Below are 22,380 nucleotides of genomic sequence, written 5' to 3' on the forward strand. Positions count from 1 at the left end.
AGGCTTTATAATAACAAGTGCTGATCATCTGTTTGGCTGTTTAAGGGACCTATGCCTTCATTTGATATGGCCATTTGAAGTTTTATAAAGTTTGGAACTCGTTAAATAATGGAATTTGTATGCGACATTGCAGTCCCGAAATCGAGACTGCAATGTTTTTAACTTTTTAATTTTTTGAATGACCATAAACTACGCACTTCGCGACCTATTTTTTAACCGGCAACGTCGACTTTGCCGTCCATTTTTGAGAAAAAGCTTTTGTTGCAATCGTGTTAATATGTGACGTCCCACGGATAAAGGTACCTTATGGCCGTTGGCGCTTACGCTATTATTAACGCCGCTCCGCCGCCGCGCGCTATTATTATTGCGGCGCTATGCGACGTAAGCGCCAAGTGCCATAAGGTACCTTTTGCCGTGGAACGTCACATATAGTTTTGGTAATTAAGAGCTTTTCATAGGGTTTATTATTCAAGTCAAATAGATACTGAATGAGCTAAGGTTACGCGTCTATCACGTGAACATCATTTAATAAATGGACTGTGAAGCCTAATAAAATAATTTTCTTGCCGAACTTATAGGCATGTATTCGAACCTTCTAGGTACAGTGGGCCAAGAAAGTGGTCTACCAGTTTTGACAAAAGTTTCTGCGAGATCTTACGATCGCTAAGGTTGACAATTGTAACTGATATTCATGTCAAATCGACCTTGTTGTCTTATGACGTTCAAACGAACCTCAACCGAAGGGTGGTAGACCACATTTTTGGCCGACTACCTACCTATCTAGGTACTTCTTAAATTCTATATAATTAAAGCCTTAGTAAAATGCACCCATATCGTTAACTTTATAATCCACCGGGAAGACACCCGTTTTTCTGAACGATTTTGACCCACTCATTTCACAAAACAGGCGGCCTAGCCGGTGTGAAAGTGACGCTCGCTTGCGTTTCGCTATCGAATCGCTTTGTGTCTCTCTATCACTCTTTCATATTAGTGCGACAGTGATAGTTGCGTTTCGTTCGCTACGTAGCGTTAGCGATTGGCATGTTCTCTACGGGGCCAGTACTGGTTTCTAAAGATAAGTTTTCCATCTTGCCGGTTACTCCCATTCCCATACATAACACGAGCAATACTTGTGTTCTATTTCTGAATCGCTTTCCGCGATCATCTAACTCGATCCTATAATAAGGATAAGAGACAATGCAAATTTCCTCGCAAGGGACTTCTTGAAGACAGCCTTTTTCGGTGCAGAAACAGTGGGGCAGAAAACTTGATGAAGATAACAACTGTGCCAAAGTTTAGACGGTTTTTTACTGCTGACAATTTTAGTATAGGTATATTATCATTGAATACCAGCAGTCGGAAAATAAGTTTACTGCTAGTTAGATCTCCTAAGGCCCAGCCATACAAACGAAACATCCAAAATTTTCCACTGAAATTTGAACCTAAATTGTAGGAAATAGAGTTGATATTTCGTTGTTTGAAATTGAACGAAACAACGCAAAAGCGACTCTGTTCCAATTGAACATGGTTTATATTACATCGAACTGAATAGGTACTATAGGTAGAACCTTGCGCCAGTTGCGCCTTAGGAGGATCTCTTGGGTAGGGTTGTCACAATTATGAAATAATGGAATATCCTGACAAAAGTCCGGACATGATCCTAAAAATCCTGACATTTCCTGAATGGTAACTTCTCCAAAAATCTTCACTTCGCTTTTATATTACCGTAGACGAAGACGATATCCTTACCTAATGCCACGATAAAGTATAAAAATTACCATTAAATCCGTTAGGTATTCCAAAAACTCTCGTGGGCAGGCGTGGCTCACTCCGTGATTTCGTCGCGTCGCAACAATTAAGTACCTAAAAGTACATCCCATCCGTCCCACATCAATTTTGGTGGCTAGCCATAAGCCGCGCGTGGCGCTTGCGCCACCTAGCGGTCATATCTGTCTTAATCATAACAGACGCGTTTTGTTAGATAGCGAATGTTCTTAATAAGTACCTAGTATGTACTGCGAAAATGATTCTGATGCTTTTTACGATCAGCTACAAGGAGCTTTTGAAAAATGCTACAAAAATGTGATCGTAATGGGCGATTTCAACGCTCGCATTGGACAAAAGCTGCCTGAGGAAAGTAGAGCTTTTGGAGCATTCTGTTACGGAACGCGTAACACAAGAGGCGAGAAGCTTATACAATTTGCGCTTCAAAATAATCTATCTGTTATTAACAGCATATTTAAAAAGGACACTAAAAACATGTGGACGTGGATCTCACCAAAAGGCACAAAAAGCCAACTAGACTACATTATGTCCAACACAAAAAATAACTTTACAAACATAGAGATTATAAATAAGCTTAATTTTCCCAGCGACCATCGCCTAGTAAGAAGCACTTTCCAGATCGTAAAATCAAAGAAATGTAGAGCAAAATATAGCCTCCAAAATACAAACCTAAAAACACTAGAAGATGAAGAACTGTTCCAGCAAAATCTGAAACACAATTTGGAAAATAGTACCTTATCAACTTGTCAACATGTAGAGCTATATTATTCTGCATTGAAGAAAGGCATCACGGACTCTATGGGCTCTAAAAATAAAATAAACAATAAACCTAGAACTATACTTTCTGAGAACACAAGACTGTTACTAAAAAGAAGATCTGAACTGCAACACAAAAAACCGCGATCTAAGGAAGAGAAACAAGAACTAGGAAACCTATATAAAAATATACACAAAATTATAAAGAAAGAATACGAATCCCATAGACAACATATAATAGAGCAACACTTAACCACCACGGGAAGCCTGAAAAAAGGATACAAGGAGCTTAACCATACGAAAAAATGGATACCTTCTGTGAAAGAAAATGCGTCGCATAAAGAAACATTTTCCAGGTCTAAAATCCTAGATATTGCTACGAATTTTTACAAAAAATTATATTCTAGGAAAAAGAGTGCATGCCAATATGAAACTGAAAATACTGAAAACACGACATCTCCACCCGCCTCACCATCACTTCAAAGATTCACGGACAACGAGATTTTGAAGAAAATTAAAACTTTAAAGAAAGGAAAAAGTTGCGGCCCCGACAGTATTTCTAACGAAATAATCATAACCGGAAGTGACATATTAGTACCCTATTTAACTAAGCTTTTTAACAAAATACTGGACTCTAGACAGATACCCAATGAATGGGCGAAATCAGACATCATTTTATTGTACAAAAAGGGTGATCCTGGAAACATTGCAAACTACCGTCCTATAAGCCTACAACCATGCCTCTACAAGCTTTTTGCCTCATGCTTAGAACAACGCATCTCTGAAATTACTGAAAAACACCAACCAATAGAACAGGCCGGATTCAGAAAAACTTTCTCAACAATGGACCACATACACGTACTGGATCAAATAATTGAAAAATATGTAGAAAAACAACATCCACTATACTTAGCCTTCATTGACTACGCTAAGGCTTTCGACACTATTTCTCACGCTAGTATATGGAAAGCTTTATACGAATGTGAATTGCCGTCAGAAACCATCGAACTCATTCAAGATATCTACAACAAGAGCGTTAGTCGAGTGAAATTGGACAAAACTGGTGCCGAAATACATATTCGAAGAGGTGTAAGACAGGGGGACCCCCTCTCTCCTACATTATTTATTACAGTTTTACAACATATTATGAAGAAACTCGATTGGTCAAAAAAAGGCATAAACATAGAAGGAAAATACCTAAGCAACTTACGCTTCGCTGACGACCTAGTCCTTTTCTCAGAGACAGCATCACAATTGGAAGGGATGATAAACGAACTTAAATGTATTAGCCGTGATATTGGTTTGGAATTAAATATCGACAAAACGAAACTCATGTCCAACAAAGCTCATAGACCTATTTTCGTCGAAAACAGACAGATAGAGTATGTAGAGCAATATATATACTTAGGTAAACAACTGTCTCTATCAAAGTCTAGACACTGTGACGAATTAGAAAGACGCATTACAATGACGTGGAATAAATTCTGGAGCCACAAGGAAGTCCTAAAGTCTAACATACCCTTAAGACTAAAAAAGAAAATTCTGGACTCATGTCTCCTACCTTGTCTTTCCTACGCAAGTCAAACATGGATATATAATGCATACACGAAAAGAAAAATTACAACTTGTCAAAGAGCCATGGAGCGGAGCATCATGAACCTAAAACTTAGAGACAAACAACGTCATACGGCTATAAGGGAAAAGACTAAAGTTATCGACGCTCTATCACATTGCAAGAAACTAAAATGGAAGTGGGCGGGCCACGTGGCACGAATGAGCAACGAAAGATGGACTAAGAGAGTCACTACATGGGCGGGACCTCCCGGTAAAAGAAAGTCAGGCCACCCACTGGGAAGATGGACAGAAGACCTAAAAAAGTTTGCCAGCGACGACTGGGTAACAATAGCCCAAGACAGGGAAATGTGGAGTAAAATGGAGGAGGCCTTTACTCGTCAAGAGGTCCTTAATAATACAAACTAAATTATTGAATAGAATTTTACAATTTAAACTTGCATGTACATTAGTTTGATGATATTTAATTTAATTTAATAGTTTATTATTATTTAATTTAATAATGAAATATGTATATTTTTTATTAAGGAATTAAATGGCTTAAATAAATAAAAATGTACTATTATTTATTCTGGGTCGTGGGCCACTAGCTCCAAATTCGCCACCTTTATGCTGTAACTATAGTCAAAGAGAATTAATGTCTCTGCTATAGTATATATAACTTTCCCCTTCCTCTGTCCAACTCCAAATGTTTATTTATCTTCTAGTTGTTACCTAGTTGAGGTTTCTAAAAAAAAACCCTGACACTCGCCAAGTCCCCGCAATCCTGACGAAGGACCAAAAATCCTGACATGGAGCGCCATCTGTAAGCTTTGCGCGTTTATCCTTATTCAAAACGAAGTTCTGCTTTTTTCAGCGAGTTAAAAGAAAAACTGTGTGATTCACCAATTAATGATTTCAAAGGAAAATCAGAAATAAAATAAATTTGAGATAAAATTGTCCACGTGAACTTAAAATGTTTTTATTCAATGAAACTCGACATTGACATAAGTGTTTCCGCGAATCTTTTTGAGTCAGAAGTGTTTAATCCTATCGCTTGCCGAGCAAAAGCGAGTGGGTCAAAAACGTGCGGAAAAGAGCGTCTTTTATGTGGACATTAGGTACAAAAGTTAACGATTTGGATACATATTTCTAAATAAGACTTATCGTACAACTTTTAAGTAGTATAAGGTAGTACACGCCTATAAAGATAAGGTAAGAAAATTGAGCTTCAAAGTCCGTACTATGAACATCCGACGCGACGTCGCGTTGCGTGTTAAAAAATGTTGCTGATTATAGTTTTAAGTGAAGGACAGGGGGTAAGGAGGAGATAGTCTAATATCTAACGGGTAAAAGGGTTAGATGAAAATACAGAAAGAGATAGAGAGAGTTAGACATCTCGAGGTCAAGCTACACTAGCTGCATAAAACGCGAATCACCCTCACTCGTACAGCCAGTGAAAATGCTGGAAGAGAAAGCTATCGTACTGAAACAAAAATAAAACACGCCTTAAAGAGGCCAATTACCTTCACTTCAATGAGGGAAATTAAAATGAGTATTAAAAAAGCTTATTTTCTGACGTTGTAGATGAAGGTACTTATTTCGCAAAAAAAGTTAAATTATTACTGTTATTATCTTATTATACATAATAATATATTTGTGTGTCGCAGTAGTAGGTATTTATTAGAGTCCATGCGTTGCAATCGTAGCTAAATTTTGAAATGATTAATTGATTACGTATGGAGCTCTACAAGGTATTAGGGAGACCAAACAGACAGACCAAAGTCGGTACCACACAGCGGGATTCCAATAAGAAATCTTTATACGAGCATGACTCTAATGACGCGATCCTGTTCGAAAAAGCGGCCAAGTGCGAGTCGGACTCGCCCATGAAGGGTTCCGTATTTAGGCGATTTATGACGTATAAAAAAAAACTACTTACTAGATCTCGTTCAAACCAATTTTCGGTGGAAGTTTACATGGTAATCTACATCATATATTTTTTGTAGTTTTATCATTCTCTTATTTTAGAAGTTACAGGGGGGGGGGGACACACATTTTACCACTTTGGAAGTGTCTCTCGCGCAAACTATTCAGTTTAGAAAAAAATGATATTAGAAACCTCAATATCATTTTTGAAGACCTATCCATAGATACCCCACACGTATGGGTTTGATGAAAAAAAAATTTTTGAGTTTCAGTTCGAAGTATGGGGAACCCCAAAAATTTATTGTTTTTTTTCTATTTTTGTGTGAAAATCTTAATGCGGTTCACAGAATACATCTACTTACCAAGTTTCAACAGTATAGTTCTTATAGTTTCGGAGAAAAGTGGCTGTGACATACGGACGGACAGACAGACGGACAGACGGACAGACAGACAGACAGACATGACGAATCTATAAGGGTTCCGTTTTTTGCCATTTGGCTAAGGAACCCTAAAAAGTAATATAAGTATTAGAATATTGTATTAAATACCAGAAAACCTCCGACGAAAGATTTATTCAGTTCGCTACCACACAACCGGAACAGAAATCAAAATGTTTTGTATAATCTGCGAACTTCATTTCAAAGTAACTCTCTGTAATAACAAATAATAAAAGCGTTAGGCGTAAGATTATCTCATACATCTGCTCCGTGTTTCTTTTACCTATCTGGCATTGAGGTAACAACTAGTACTGCCTACACGAAAACTTCGTTTACTAATAAAATTGCTAGGAAATTACTGTTGGAGTTAGACCAAGATAAGTCTGCAACGATTTTGATAGCACACGCAGTGCAATTGTTATTTTAAAAAACGTCAAACTTCTATGACATAATTACGTATACATAACACTTGCACTGCGTGTGCTAACAAAATTGCTGCAGACTTATCTAGGTCTAACTCTAATAAAATTCATCTGCAACGCCTTTGACACGATCAAGTGTGGTGGTGTCACAATATATGTCGTATTTTCCTAGCCATGTGAGTTTTGGTTTTCATTGTCACCTGACGAAATGTCCCATGATTGGTGCCGTTACTTAACTACTCGAGTACCTATGCTCTATGATTGTTTTCTCGCGGGACCTACCCAATCCCGGTGCGCCGAAACTCTCATCAAATCAACTATTCTTCTGTGATTCCGATTTCAAAGCTGTTGTGACGGCCAAGAATATTTCGGCCTGTCACCTCCCTACCTTTTACTTAATTGTGTAACCCAACTCTAGAGATTTCGCAAAGGAAAGGGGCAGAGAACGGCCTTTGTGCCTTATCTTTGTCGGATTTGTAGAAGGATTTGTAGGTATAGACACGCCATGGGACCACTAAGAGATAACGGCTATATATTTAGGCTCCAGGTGGATTTAGACTTAATGCAGAGTTTATAGTTTAGACGAGTAAAAAAGTTTTTTGAAGTGAAAACTTCTTTAGCGGCGCTGTGCACTTTTTGTGATGGGGAAAAAATGTTAAACTCGTAACAGGTGTCACGTGTCCGTAAGACGCAAGACGGTCACGTGACCTGATCGAAAAACTGTTACATCAATGTCATTGAGTTTTTCTTTATTGATTTAAATGCCATCTAGTGAGTTTCGATCTAACTGGTATTAATATAACTCGAGTACTAACAGTGATGTGCTTAGGGGTTTCAAGTAATGTGACGAAATAACGCTAGATGGCGTTAACCTCAATTATACATAGTGCTGCAGACATTTTGCAATAGTGATTGAGTTTTCACTTCTGCCGGCACTCCCTGAGTGCAACCCGTTGTTTTTTTTTTGTAAGAGTTACACAAACCTAATATCCCCCGGCGTAAAATTGTAAGTTTCGCACTCATTTTAAAACGACATTCTGAAATAACATGAAATTTGACATGAACATTCAAGTTACGTACCTATGTATATGGTAATATAAAATTTACAAGAAAATTAGAGGAAGTAGAAGTTTTACATATACAAAACTTTAGTTGCTCTATTTTCTTTTTCTACTCCAGCACTTAAATGTGTCAATTAAATGACTGACAGTGATATCTAAAGCAATGTCATTTGAATGATTTGTCTATAGGCTCATAAGATGACTGCTAGCAGTCATCTTATGAGTATAATACAACTGCTTTATTTTTTTTAAAGATACAAGTTCCGATCATCTTGATTGAAAGAGGTATGTTTTCATTTACAATAATAACTCTTTTTTTTTTAAATAATAACTCAATTTTTTTTAAATAATAACTCTTCTTTTTTAATAATAACTCTTTTTTTTTGCTGCAGCTGTCATAGAAAAAGTAATGTATGCAACAGCTCATAATTGGTTCTTAAAATTCTCGGGTCTTTTTTTACAAAACTCGACTACGTCTCGTTTTGTAACTTCGACCCTTGAATTTTAAGAACCCTTATTATATCACTGTTGCATAAACTACTATTGTATACAGACAACTCTTTGACTTCGGCTGTATACCAATTTTTGGCAACGAATACTACTAAATAGTATTACTTAAGTAATTTTTAATAATTAGGTATTAAGATTAGTCAATTCATTATGCAAAATGAAAACATTACGAGATACGTATCTTTAGATGTAGGTACCTATTTTAGTTTAATATTAATATTAATATCTGGTTTATGTTATCTATTTATTTTTAAGTCTAGTCTAATACATAAGATTTTACTTTCTAAGTACCTATGTGGTGGTGTGATGATTCATACCTTTTAAATAAATATCAACCGATTGTTTTGGCTACACTCTCAGACAGTCCCAAGAAACATAACCCGCCAAATTAATATTTAAAGGAAATTGTGCGTAATCTGCACCGATGACACAACGGGAACTAACTCCATTTTATTTATAAAGTCAGTGTCCAGCCACGGCGAGCATTTCGCGGACGTGCGTGAACTAAACATACCTACAGCGCTTTTCTAAACGCCGGCGCTTAAGTGTAAACTAGTAAAAAAGAAGTAGCTATGGACGAAGTACCAAAGTACGCGCCCCCGCCGCCGCCTCCAGCGCCTAAGCGCCTAAGCAGACCCAAGATAACCCTTCAAATCCCTACATCACCATATGGAGGCCCTCCGTCCGCCGTCTCAAGATTTTCAACCTCCAATAACTACCACGGCTACCCACCAAGAACACCAGAATCTCATAAGTTTCACCCCAATTTCAACCCAGAATGGTATCTGCACATGACTCAGGCGTCGGACTTTATAAGGAATACGGCGAAAAGTGGACTAAGTTTCGGTGAAAAGACTGCTCTGTGGATTGTTGGTAAATTGAAGCATTTGTCGAAGCGATGGTTCACGCATTTCTTTTTGATGTTGTGTCTGGTGTTGTACAGTGTTATGGGAGCGGCGATCTTCATGGCTCTAGAGGGTAAGTTATCAAATATTATTGACTAACGGCGTTATTCATAAGCGTCTGCTAAGTTCATCAGCTGATGATCGTCGTTTGTTCCTCTCTATGGCATAACGACAAACGACGATCATCAACTGATTAAATTAGCAGACGTTTATGAATAACGCCATAAAACTTTATAGTTTAAGTCAAAAACTTAAATGTCTAGAACTCCGTGCGTGGAGTAGCAAACTAATATTTATAGGATAGGTATTTATAGAGTATTTTTTCAGCGTTTAGCCAACGAGTTAAATGATAAGGTCACACACTTATCACTATAGGGTCAGATAACGAAATCATCGTTAATGATTCGACCAAGTTGAATGAAACATCCATTTTTTTCACGGTTTTGGTTCCGGGGTGGGTAAGATTTGTGGGATAAGTTGGCCTGTTAACTTAAAGCAGGCAAATTAGAATCAATTTTTATGATGTTATAATCTTATAATGGAACCTCTCTTGTGTTGCGGGTGTCCATGGGCAGTGGTAATCGCTTACCATCAGGTGATTTGTCTGCTCGTTTGCCTCCTATATCATTAAAAACTGAAAGAAAAACGAAGTGTGCGATCTTGGAAATCGCTACATATTATAAAACAAAGTCGCTTTCAGCGGAACGCGTCTGTCTGTCTGTCTGTATGTATGCTTAGATCTTTAAAACTACGCAACGGATTTTGATGCGGGTTTTTTTTAAATAAATAGAGTGATTCAAGAGGAAGGTTTATGTATATAATTTGTTAACCCGTGCGAAGCCGGGGCAGGTCGCTAGTATCTAATAATCAAGAAAAACACTTCCAAAGAGTTTTAAAAATCCCCCGTATCCAACGGAAACCCGATCAAATCTGTGAAAAGTCATTTTATTCCGGAAATGGTTAGCCTAGGCTGTAAAGAACAAACGTTACATAGGTATTTTACCACCATTTTAGGCACCATTTTATTACGACCAAAGCAAAACTGCCGCGTTTCGTTATTTTGTTTGTAACTAGGCACCTCGCAAAAGAAACATTCATATTGTCACACTCTGGAACAAAATAACAGGTAAGTATTTTGAAAAATTGTTGAGAACAAAAACTAACTGTTATTAAGTTACACTGATAAATCACAGCTTTCACGATTTTTACTCATTATTTTTCGCCGTTCTCGAAACGCCGGAGGTAAAATTAAAACTTAATTTTACGCGTTTACTCGTAAGTATACCGTTGTTGTGAATTGTTATTAACATTCTGATTTTTCCTCACCGCTAGATTGTTTACTATAGTCCGTCTAAGGTAACTTTGCAGCGACTTCAATAGAACAATTTGAGTCAGGAGGTGTCATTATAAACGTATTAATGATGACAATGCCACACTTCGTCTATGCAAATGGCATGCAGAGTTTAGCTTCGTCCGTCTCTATGTAAGTTGACTTTCCAATATAACAGCATAAATTCAATTTTCAACATAAACTTCATATCGGGTTTGTACAGTCATCTGCAATAACATGTTACTCTTCGTCCGCAAAAATATGAGACCCGCTCTTATGGCTCTACAAATAAGATCGATTCAGATATTTTTGCGGCCTTCGTGAATGTACATACCTACCCACACGAATAACTTCTCAAGCTTTTACCTACGAGTACTTTACTAAAGTTTGCGCGCTTAGTTTATAGATAGCACCTATCTTACGTTTGAAAATCCGAACTTGGCGGGTGAAAATTCCAACGCTTATTTAAGCTATACATATATTTACTAGCTATGTTGTTGAACTCTTCAGGAAAAGGTTTTGCAATATCATTAATCTTTCGTTGGCTACGTTTAGACTCTTAAGCAACGTTGTTCCCCTTTCTACATTATTTTACACGATTTTGTACTGGCGCTAAATTAACCTGAAAATTTAAATTTAGAGTCACATTTTAAAATGGGGTAAATTTTATACTTATACTAACCAACAATCCTTATTCTGTTTTGAGTAAATTACAAGATTTCTCTGAAAAGCCCATTGGTTATTATTTCATTATTTAATAAAATACATGTAAAATCGTATAGCATAGCCCCACAAAACTCAACAATGACCAATGTAATGTAAAGTCGTAGTAAGAAATGTTATCCACCCCTGATATTCAAAAGGTCCTACCTAACGTTAAAATGTGCAAATAACCTAATTGAAGAAGTAAAAAGAAAACAATACATGCGGTACCTATTTACATTATAGGCTGGCAATGTCGCTAAACTTTGCAAAACGCGCGTACTAGACACATTCACTAAGAATTACATTAATCATCCTTTGTTTTAATGCAATTTATTTATACCGTATTTTAAGTATTTCCATCTCCACATTGTCGATAGTAATGTCATTATTCATAATAACTGTCATTATTACTGATCTGATAGTGTCCGTTCCACAACAGAAAAGAAATACAATAAATAGTACTAAAACAAGAATCTCTTGTAGACGTTCCAGTCCAACCAAAACAACATTGTCGCATTTTTAAGCCGCTATTTATATAGATTTGACGCTCTCTCAGGTGTTCGGCCTAAATTCTACTAAATTATTGTAATTACTACGCGATACTCGCTTGTTTGAATTTACTTGGAGGGAATTTCCAGAACAGTGCCTATTCTGAAAAAAACATTTGTTGATATAGCCGCGTCCACGTATATAGCGGAGTTATATCGTACCCATATTGTATAGAAAAATAAGGTTCCGCTCGGCTACTTTATTCTAAGAATGTTGAATGTTGTGTGAACGGAACCAAGCATCCTTTGACTTTAGAACCCAAATGGAAGACACATGGAAGACTGTGTGCGTGTGTGTGTGTGTGTGTGTGTGTGTGTGTGTGTGTGTGTGTGTGCGTGCGCGCACGCGCGCGCGCGCGTGTGTGTGTGTGTGTGTGTGTGTGTGTGATCATCACTCCTGATCACTGCAGGACTCCCCTCTCCTAGAGCTTAGTGTACTCCTGAGCTTATCCCGACTCTAGTATTTTAAGATTTACAAAGCCTATGATATGTATATATGTATGTATGTATATACCTACTTTATTACACATAGAAATAATACACAAAAGGCGAACTTATCCCTGTATATTTGCCTCATTAAAATATCCATTTTTATACATTACACGGATTAATTACTTACCTACCTGACTACCTATAGTACCTATTGAAAGTTATTTAACCTGTTTAAATTTATACCTGGTAACCCTACAAATAAAGGCATTTTCAGAACCAAAACTCGGTTAAAATAATGTTCGTACGCGAATTTTCCGCAAGGTTTGAGTTGTATTTAAGCTAAAGAACTTTGAAACAGTGAACGTAATTTCATGTTTTGAAACGAATTTATGTGGAAAATTTCGGAGTAACCTTCAACTACATTTTATCCGCAGAATAAAATGCTTACATTGTATTTCTCTTAAACATAATATTTTTTTAATACGACTATGGGAAGCTTAAAGCTTTTTAAAGCTGCATAATTTTTTCATGTTTCCATACAAACTATGGCATCATTAACACCGCTAGTCTTTAAAATGTGTTGATAATTAAATGAAATAGTTGTGTGCAAAAAGAAAGCAAAAATTTACTTTACTGCGAGTGCTAATTTTGGGTCCGGAACAAGCGAAAAACTTTACAAATTAATGACGAACGTAGCGAGTGGTTCTAGCTTAAATTAGAATCACTCGCTACGTTCGTGATTCTTGAGCGTAGCGTGGGACTTAACGGTATGAGACGTCAAATGCCAATAATTTTGGCCTCGAGTCGCACTTATAACTTTTCACCTCAACTGGGAGTAGACAAATATATACCTAAATGATATTGATGAATCACGTTATTTACTTATATACATTAAAAAGTTACTTTTCACCACACCAGCTGGTAAAGGCTCTCATTCATTGTTCAAAAACTGATAAGAAAGTTGCATTTTATTCACATGTGAGGCAAAATAATCTTTAATCAAATACAAATTCGAGTGGTTTTCTTATGTTTGCTGGTAAAATTGACCTTTGAATGATAAATATTTAATAACATTCATTTTGAATTAATTTGCGTTGATTTTGTTTGATATTTTACAGTCATTTTTCCTTGTGTTGGTGTGGTGAAAATTTTTGTGTTTCACTCGATGGCAAACATTGTTTAACCCTCGCAACCTCAAGATTCCATATTTCAAAGCACTCGCTACGCTCATGGTTCAATTTTGGAATCTCCCGGTTGCTCGGGTATCAATATTAGCACGAAATGTTAAAATACAACTTTGCCCCTTTGTAAAACATAAATAACTACATATTATTCAACTAGTGAGTCGACTACATAGAGTGAGCAAAGTACATACGACCCTTGTTCGAGCTGCTGAGGTGAAAACAAAATAAAACACATACGCCGGTAGGCATGAACTTACATGTCACATGTTGACATGTGTAATACACTAGGAGATTAACAAAACATTGCTCAAGTCGTGACGTGTGACAAAAGGCACATTAATATGCCAGTGATGCCAACTACAAGAAAATGTGTAGCATAATATTTAATGTTCAATGTTACTGGCCTTCAATTTAATTCTTAAGTTTAATAAAAATAAAATACAACTATTACCTACAACGGATTATATCGCGTATATTGAATTTATACTACATCACGTTTTGAACCCTTTACCCGTTCGCTATATCAACGGGTGTCTGAGGAAAAACTACACTGTGCAAATCTACCCACTTACAATAGTTATTGGTTTTACAAGGGGCAAAGTTGTTGTTTAAACGCTCGTGCTAATTATTAATACCCGAGCAAGCGAAATATTCCAAAATGGAATCTTGAGCGTTGCGAGGGTTTCAAAGCACGAGGGTTAAACAAAATTTGCCCCCGTGAAACACAAAATTTTTCACCACACCAACCCGAAGCAAATATTAACTGTAATTTTGTTTGATATTACAAAATCAAGCCATATCAAATCCAAATGAATGTTATTGAATATTTTATCATCCAAAATTATCATTTAAAAGTGAATTCTACCAGAAAACATAAGAAAACAACTCAAATTTTGCACTTGATTACTTTGCCTCACATGTGAATAAAATGCAACTTTGCTATCAGTTTTTGAAGTGCAAGTGCAAGTGAAGTGCTGGTGTGGTGAAAAATAATGAAAATGAACCATCATAAACTATAAATTTTAAGGCCAGTTGTATACCTATGCAAAATTGGTTCATAAGGCTAGTTCTACATAACAACTATTTTCTATTTTCCAATGCGGTCTCAGGAAGTCAGGATATTGTCAATTACGATATATTATAGCCTGGCGATATAATTATTATTAATTACCTATCTGAAATTGTCAACATGTGATAATACCACAAGATGTAATTATCTGACGATCAAAGGGATAATATAGGTATATATGTATGATTACATACCTAGATCAAAATCCCAATTAGGCGTGCAACTCTCGGTTGACTGACTTTCACAATCAATAAACATTAAAAACAATAGTGTTTGTTGAGACTCATAAGATTAGAAGATCTCCGGTCTAGATTTTATTTAAATCAATAAAATTTAGTTCGACTCTTTATCAAGTCATTAAACCACTCGCCCTAACCAGACACGTGTGCCAGTAACTAGTATAGGAGTTCCATACTACGGTAATTTTCGGGCGCTCCACGGGTTAACGGATAAAAACTAATTACACACAGCCTAATACCAAGCGCGGACCCCATACACTGAAATATACTTAAAGTAAACTTAATACACCCATAATAATAATTGGTCACAGGTCCATTAAATTCACTGTCCGTTAACTTTGTGCACCTCGTGAACAAAGGGTGAATCACATATAATTAAAGTTTACTTAATACCCCCCAAGAAAATCATAGGTGAATTAAGTGTATTTTTAGTTTACTTTATTAACCCAGGTGATCTGAGCTGGGTGAACAGAGAGAGAACTACAGGAATCATGGAGGGCTGCGGGTCTACCATAAATAAGTTTCAATGTTTTATTCGTAAAAAAATAACTAGAATTTGACTGTACGACCCCTCCCCCCAATATAAAGCTGGATGCGCCGTTATCCAATCCCAATATCAACCTTCATGCATTTCTTTCATTCGTTCACGATGAAGCGCCGCACACGACAGACGTGGCGTTCAGGGGGTTACGAAAGCCAAAGCCTTGCAAATCAGAAGGAAAACTTGGCCTTGTTATGACTAGGCTGATTTTATCTTGTTTTTTTTTGTTATATTTAGTTTGTTACTCAGAGGACTGTGTTATCATCATCATCATCATCATTATTTATTCATGAACAATATTAATTGTGTATGAAATATAAAAATATACAAAAATTCTTCACATTTCTTAACAAATAAACAAAATAAATAACAATTACTTCTCTTAAAAATAAACAGAATTAATATACAAAACTGATGTCAATTTACGGTGAGAAGAATTATGTTAGAAGTCGAATGTCCGATGGATTCGATCACGCTGCGCGACGTTTCGCAGCTCCGTGTGTGCTGCGCCTTACTACGAGTATTAAAAGTTAACATGAAACCAAAACGATGTTGCTAATTAATCCTAACATTTTACACGAAAAGTTTTAACGATTTCCTGCCTTTCCTGGGTAGGTCAATGATTTATAACTCAAGATAGGTTATAGGCGTTCCAAAATTGAAGCGCTTACCTTGTGACAAATTGGACAAGTTGCCTTTAGTCGCGGCTGGACAAGCGAGAAATGTGCACGTGCTAACGAGCTCCCGTACACCGAAAGAGAAAGTGACGATCTTATAATATGTTTAACAACGAGTGTGACAAAGATGGATGGAATGAGAAAATTAATCAAAAATAACAGATTTCTTCGTAGGCACAGAAATAAATATGGAAGTATTTTTTGTGCTCCTCAAGTATGAGTATAACCTATCTATGGTTATATAATAATATCATTGGGGTAGGTAATGTCTTTGTTTACTTGCCTAATGATATATACTGTAAACTTTACAGTCAGACAGTACAGTGTAAAGTAAGCAATTGAATGAGTTTGAATATCTAATGTCTGTTACGCCTGTTATTTTTGGTGGTGTCGGAGATATTTGAAGTCAAGAGAAATTGGAGCGTTAAATATGAAGGTAAAGAACTACAAAAACACTGAAACCAACTGTAACTAGCGCCAAGGGCGCCAATATAACTGAATATAAAATAATGCCATATTTCTTATTATAATACAGTTAGAGTCTATTTTCAAACGAAATATATGACGAGCATTTTTCACAAAATCAGGTAATTTTTACTAATATTCTGTGACGAACCGTCTGGGCGTTTTATTTTCGACAGTGACAGAAAGTTCACATTGTTAACTGACAATACGTGAACCCTATTTCAAAGACAATAAGGTCGACCAATGGAAAGTTGTTAGTACTTTGAAGGTTGGACGTTTGTCTACTTTCAAATATTGGACACCGTCCCAAACTGCTAAGGTACGTGCACGTAATTTATGGTTCTGGAGCAGCGCGTAGTTTTGGAACGAAAATCAAGCCTTAATCTTTGGTTTTGTATTCATACCTAATGTATTCGCTATTAATATTGTGCGTTCTCGTCACTACTGACTAATCTATCTAATTACATTAGTTCGCGCGCGATGCATTCATGCTGAAATTAAATTATTCTAATAATTTAAATTCTTGAATGACAACCACGCTCAATTGATATTATATTTAACACGAAAGTATACATTGTTGTTTACAATTAAACAAGCTTCATCTTAAATAAAATGTTGGCGCCAGAGGATTTTTTTGCCGACATCGTTCTTGCTAAATGACAGCTTTCACGACAATTGGCAAGTCAGAAAACGAGTCGCGTGCGCATGTCACGTGCATTGGCAAAGTTACAGGGGGCCTACCGCGAAAACTGGTATTCGCAAATTGCGGGCATCCTTCTCTTTTACTCCAATTAAGGCGTAATCAGAGTGACAGAGAAAGATGCCCGCGATTAGCGAACTTCGGTGTTCGCGGTAGGCCTCGTATGCTAGGTATTATGATTGGTTTGTCTACCCCTCTCACAGAGCTAGTGATGCTTATGGAGGAGCCGAAGATGCTAAATTTGGAGTTACTCGAGCGTCGTAGAGACCTTTAAAGTTATAATTTATTCATGCAACAACAGATAAAATTACATCAATTTTTTAACAAGCAGATACGTCTGCGAGCGATATTCTAGATTTTATATTAAAGGAAAGGAGGATGCGGGTTCAAGTCCTGCCGGAAGCGTAACTTTTTCCATTTTTTCCTTTAATATAAAATTTAGATAAAATTACAATCTAAAATTAAAAACTAAAGTTAAAAATAAACTAAGTAGGTACTTACAATAAAATTAAAAACTAAACTAATCTAAATAAAAAAAACCATTTAAAAAAAGGCCGCCGCGGCATTGTGCCAAAGATGCTGGCAGCATTCCCTCGCTGAATGGCAATACTTGTGCGCTGCGAGAGAAAGCTGCCAGCTCTTGGACTCGTAAGGTCAGAAAATAATAAGAATGAAAGGTTACACTTATGTTTTCTTTTCCAGCTCTTCTCCACGCTTCCGTGACCAAGCGTATACAGATTATTAAAAATGTCGGGGTGTTGGTGGGGGTGTTAAATAAGTCGTTTGGTTATTTTGGCCCTAGTTAATGCCATACTTGTGCTATATATTACTTAATCTGACAATTGTTTGTACGCATTTTCTTAATCTGACGATTAACATTTCGAAACCCGATTTTCACATATCCAGAGAGGAAAATGGGGACGTTTGTGTGGAGAAGCGACCGTGGCCTACCTTCTTAAATTGCTGCACGGTGTTACAACATAATAAGTAATATTATATGACAGTTAACACGCAAGTTTATTAGTTATAATAATGCTATTCTCACAAATCGTCGTCAAGGATGAGTCATTGCCACTAGCCTAGAGTGTAATAATATAAAACACGATATAAATAAACATACTATTTATGTCACCGTTCAAAATTCCTTCGCGCCTCACTACTCTCATTCACCAACCGACTTTAAACTATCTCCTAGTATATCTTGACCCTTAAATTAGTTATAACTGTTAGTAACGAGAGGTCAGACATAAACTAGGTGTTTAGTGACGTGCGTAGAATAGACGAGTACGTGGGCGGTCACGGCTGTCCGGGGAGAATTTGTGATTTTAGTCACTTTATTGAAATTTATGCCTTTTTGACAACTACAGAATTAAATTAAAAAGCTTCAGACGTAACGCCCTTAGCACATTTAAAGTGTATTTTTTAATTCCGTAGACTAAAATGACATTTCATGTGTTGCTAGTTTTTTACGTCTTATAAATAGTGTTGTGCTACAACCGTTACTAACCGAAAATAAACGATTGGGAGGTACTTATATTTGTTGATGAAGTGTCTGTAACACAATGAACATATTTTGCCTCTTCGTTCACATATTTGTACACATTTACTATCATAAACTTCTCGCCTCAGGGGTTTAACTTTACGTTTTTTCCGAGGCGACACTTGTTCACCGCGTACATGCGACGAAGAAGATGGGAGATTAGGATCCATGTATATGGAAACTATTAAACAATAATGCAACAAACGTAACAAAAACGAGAGAAAACGAGTTAAGTAACGTATGTCGAATTCAAATACGTCAACGTCAATTTTTAATTTTTTTTTAAACACTAGGGTATTTTCCTACTATTGATGGCCAAGCAAATCTTGTCAGTAGAAAAAGGCGCGAAATTCAAATTTTCTATGAGACGATATCCCTTTGCGCCTACATTTTTCCAATTTGCCGTCTTTTTCTACTGACAAGATCTGCTTGACCAATTATAGTCAAATCAGTTACTTTTTTAGAGCTGTCAAAACGATTTGCTAATATGGAATTTATATGAAACATTACATCGTGACGTCACGATCACGGTCAACTCACCTACTTTTTATATTTCTATCCGATTTATTAAATAGAACTTGTGCTTAAAAATAACTCCTATATATGTTTTTCTAATAATTATCTGGTACTTTATTTCATGCATGCATGCGTGTAAAATAATTTATTTTAAATACAGTATAATACCCTATTATGGCCTGGGTCATTTTTACTACGACAATCTTATCAGTTTGAGTAGATTAGTAGTGAGTAGATTTTATTTATTGATTTCCTATCATGTAGCGAGTAGATTTCATTTATTGTTTATTTTGAATCTAAAATTAATTTAATATTTATCGGTTATTCACAAACCGAAATCAAAGATCAGCACTGTTTGTTTTAAGCTGGCCACATTATTTCTACGTTTGACATTTGAGGTTGTCATTTTAGTCTACGGAATTAAAAAATACACTTTACATTAATCGTGTTTGAAAAAAGAATACCTTGATTCGTTTCATATTTTGCCTTCCAGTTATTTACAAAAATAATGACTAGACTCGATTTTATGAGAATAGGTACTTATGAAAATTCGTAATTATTTTGATATTGCAGGACCTTTGAAAAAAGTATCTCAGTTTGCTAAAATTCTAATAATAAAAAAATCAATACATTAAAACATGGGAAACCGACATATCTTGGTAAACTCCATTACGACGCCGGCAATGGCGCGATGCTCATCTGTCAGTCCCGTGTCACGCTTTATGGAGAGTGATAGAGAGAGTGAAGAGAGACAAAACGTTTCATTGTCGAAGCGATAGCGTTGTAAGCTTGGCTAGGCCACCGTAGCATAGCGTAATAGTCATCTCTCTCTATTCAGATAACAAGACAGCGCTTGTTATCTATATTGTTTCGAGCAGGTGATGGGAGTAGAAGTTAAACACCTTATGTGTGCTAGTATAAGAACATTCTGAACGTTTATTCTCTAAATGCCTATTGTTTTATACACGTTAGGTTGCGCTGACACAAGCAATATGCGTTTATGTCGCAGTAAACCAAAGCGTTACTGCTAAACACTAAAAGTGGACATTTACCACATTACATTATCACTCTTCCATATTAGTGCGACAGTGACAGTTGCGTTTCGTTCGCTACGGAGCGTAAACGTGGCTTCGCATCCTGGCCCCGATATACTGATATGACCATTTGCAACACCAAACCACAGAATAAGTAATAGTACTACTACCGTAAGGACACTTCCACTTCGGAAGTTTGTCAGCGATTCAGGGACGAATCATGATAATTATCCCTTGCTTATGGCACTATCCCTTTCGGCTATTTAGGGTTGTCAAACTTCAAGCAATTATCTTATCTGTGGTCGTGCACGCAAAGGGACGTCAAGTTGTGTCAACCCTAATAATTGCTCGGAGCAACGCTGAGCTGAACGGAACCGAGTTTGCCCGAAGTGTCTCCCCACTGACCAAACGTAGGGCTGCACTCGGGAAAACCACATCATCGGTCATCATTAGTTAGATTCTACGCACGCTACGGAAATGTGGTTTTAGGACAGTACTTAAACATTAATCAGTGGATACATAAACATGGAACTCTGCCACCACATATTTCATTTGCTTCATTTATTTTACTGCATCCCGTGCGTACAAAGTCTCACAACATAAACCCAGTATAGCATTAAATGAAATATTAATATTAAGGTGACAGTCCATTTCCAACCGCAGCTGCACTACTGTTCATTGTTACTGTCTTTTGGCGCCAATTAACAATTTTTTTTCTTATTTCTACATTCATGAAGGCAATTGGCAAAACATCATAGTGTTTTACAGATGGAATATTTAATACATAATTGAAATTCTTCACTTTTCGCTCTACTAAATCCTTATTTCCTTTTTTGGTATGCCACTCTAGTCTCTACCAATGAGCAGGTGCCAGACGCCCGGATCTAATAGTAGTTACCCTATTACCAGGAGGTCGATTCAGATTTAACAACTCGTTACTTTGATCTTATTTTGACACGACCTTGAAGATCGCTCACGCTGATTGGTGCATGCGAAATGAAGTGATGCAAGCCATTGTCAAGACGATCGTCAAGGTCGTATCAAAATCAATTCAAACATGTAACTAGTTGTTGACTTCGAATCGGCCCTAGGACTTCGTATCTCCCCAAAAATTCATATCCCACCCGCTAAAACTTTCAACACATTTTGTATTTATTTACATACTAGCTGTTGCCCGCGACTTCGTACGCGTGGATTTGTATATTGGTGGTTATATATTCTACATTAGCTTAGAACATTATGCAGCAAAAGATAGCAGTAGGGACTGTTAATCATTTGTTAATTATTATACACAACCTGGTTTCAAGCCCCTAACTGAATAAAATTGTTCTCGATATAATCCCTCTCAACCCCCAGCATATTTTCAAGTCCACTATTTAGTAAAACCTACTACCTAACTACCTATTTACGAAGTTTGAAGGTCCTAGCTTTAAATACAATTTGAACTCTCTACCAACTTTTAACCCCTTCTTAAACCTTTTAGGGGATGATTTTTTAAAGAAGCTGAAATTACTTTTCATGTATTCTAATAATATGCCTTTATGTAAAGATTCAAGTCCCGCACTCAAAAGAATGTTTGATCTCCATACAAACTTTCAACCCCTATTTCGCACCTTGGGGGATGAATTTTCAAAACCGCTGAAATTACTTTTCTTGTATTCATATAATATGCCCTTATACAAAGATTCAAGTCCCGCACTCAAAAAAATATATTATGTGCATACAAACTTTCAACCCCCTTTTCATCACCTTGGGGGATCAATTTTCAAAAACGCTTAAATTACTTTTCTTATATTCTTATAATATACCCTTATACAAAGATTCAAGTCCCGCACTCGAAAAAATATTTGATGTGCATACAAACTTTCAACCCCTTTTTTACCACCTTGGGGGATGAATTTTCAAAAACGCTGAAATTACTTTTCTTTTATTCTTATAATATGCCCTTATCCAAAGATTCAAGCCCCGCACTCAAAAAAATATTTGATGTGAATACAAACTTTCAAACCCTTTTTCACCACCTTGGGGGATCAATTTTCAAAAA

The 22,380-nt window shown here is 36.6% G+C and overlaps 1 protein-coding gene across 1 annotated transcript in view; it reads left to right on the forward strand.

Moving 5' to 3' along the window:
• Nucleotides 1-8,817: 8,817 nt before the first annotated feature.
• Nucleotides 8,818-22,380, forward strand: part of LOC134657453 (TWiK family of potassium channels protein 7) — a 61,982-nt gene continuing 48,419 nt past the window's right edge. The window contains exon 1 of the mRNA XM_063513013.1: nucleotides 8,818-9,429. Within this exon, the coding sequence (XP_063369083.1) occupies nucleotides 9,024-9,429 (406 nt within the window). The 5' untranslated portion in view covers nucleotides 8,818-9,023. The remainder of the gene's footprint in view (nucleotides 9,430-22,380) is intronic.

The sequence above is a fragment of the Cydia amplana genome, chromosome 20, assembly GCF_948474715.1.
Source record: "Cydia amplana chromosome 20, ilCydAmpl1.1, whole genome shotgun sequence".
In the NCBI taxonomy this organism is placed as follows: Eukaryota; Metazoa; Arthropoda; class Insecta; order Lepidoptera; family Tortricidae; genus Cydia; species Cydia amplana.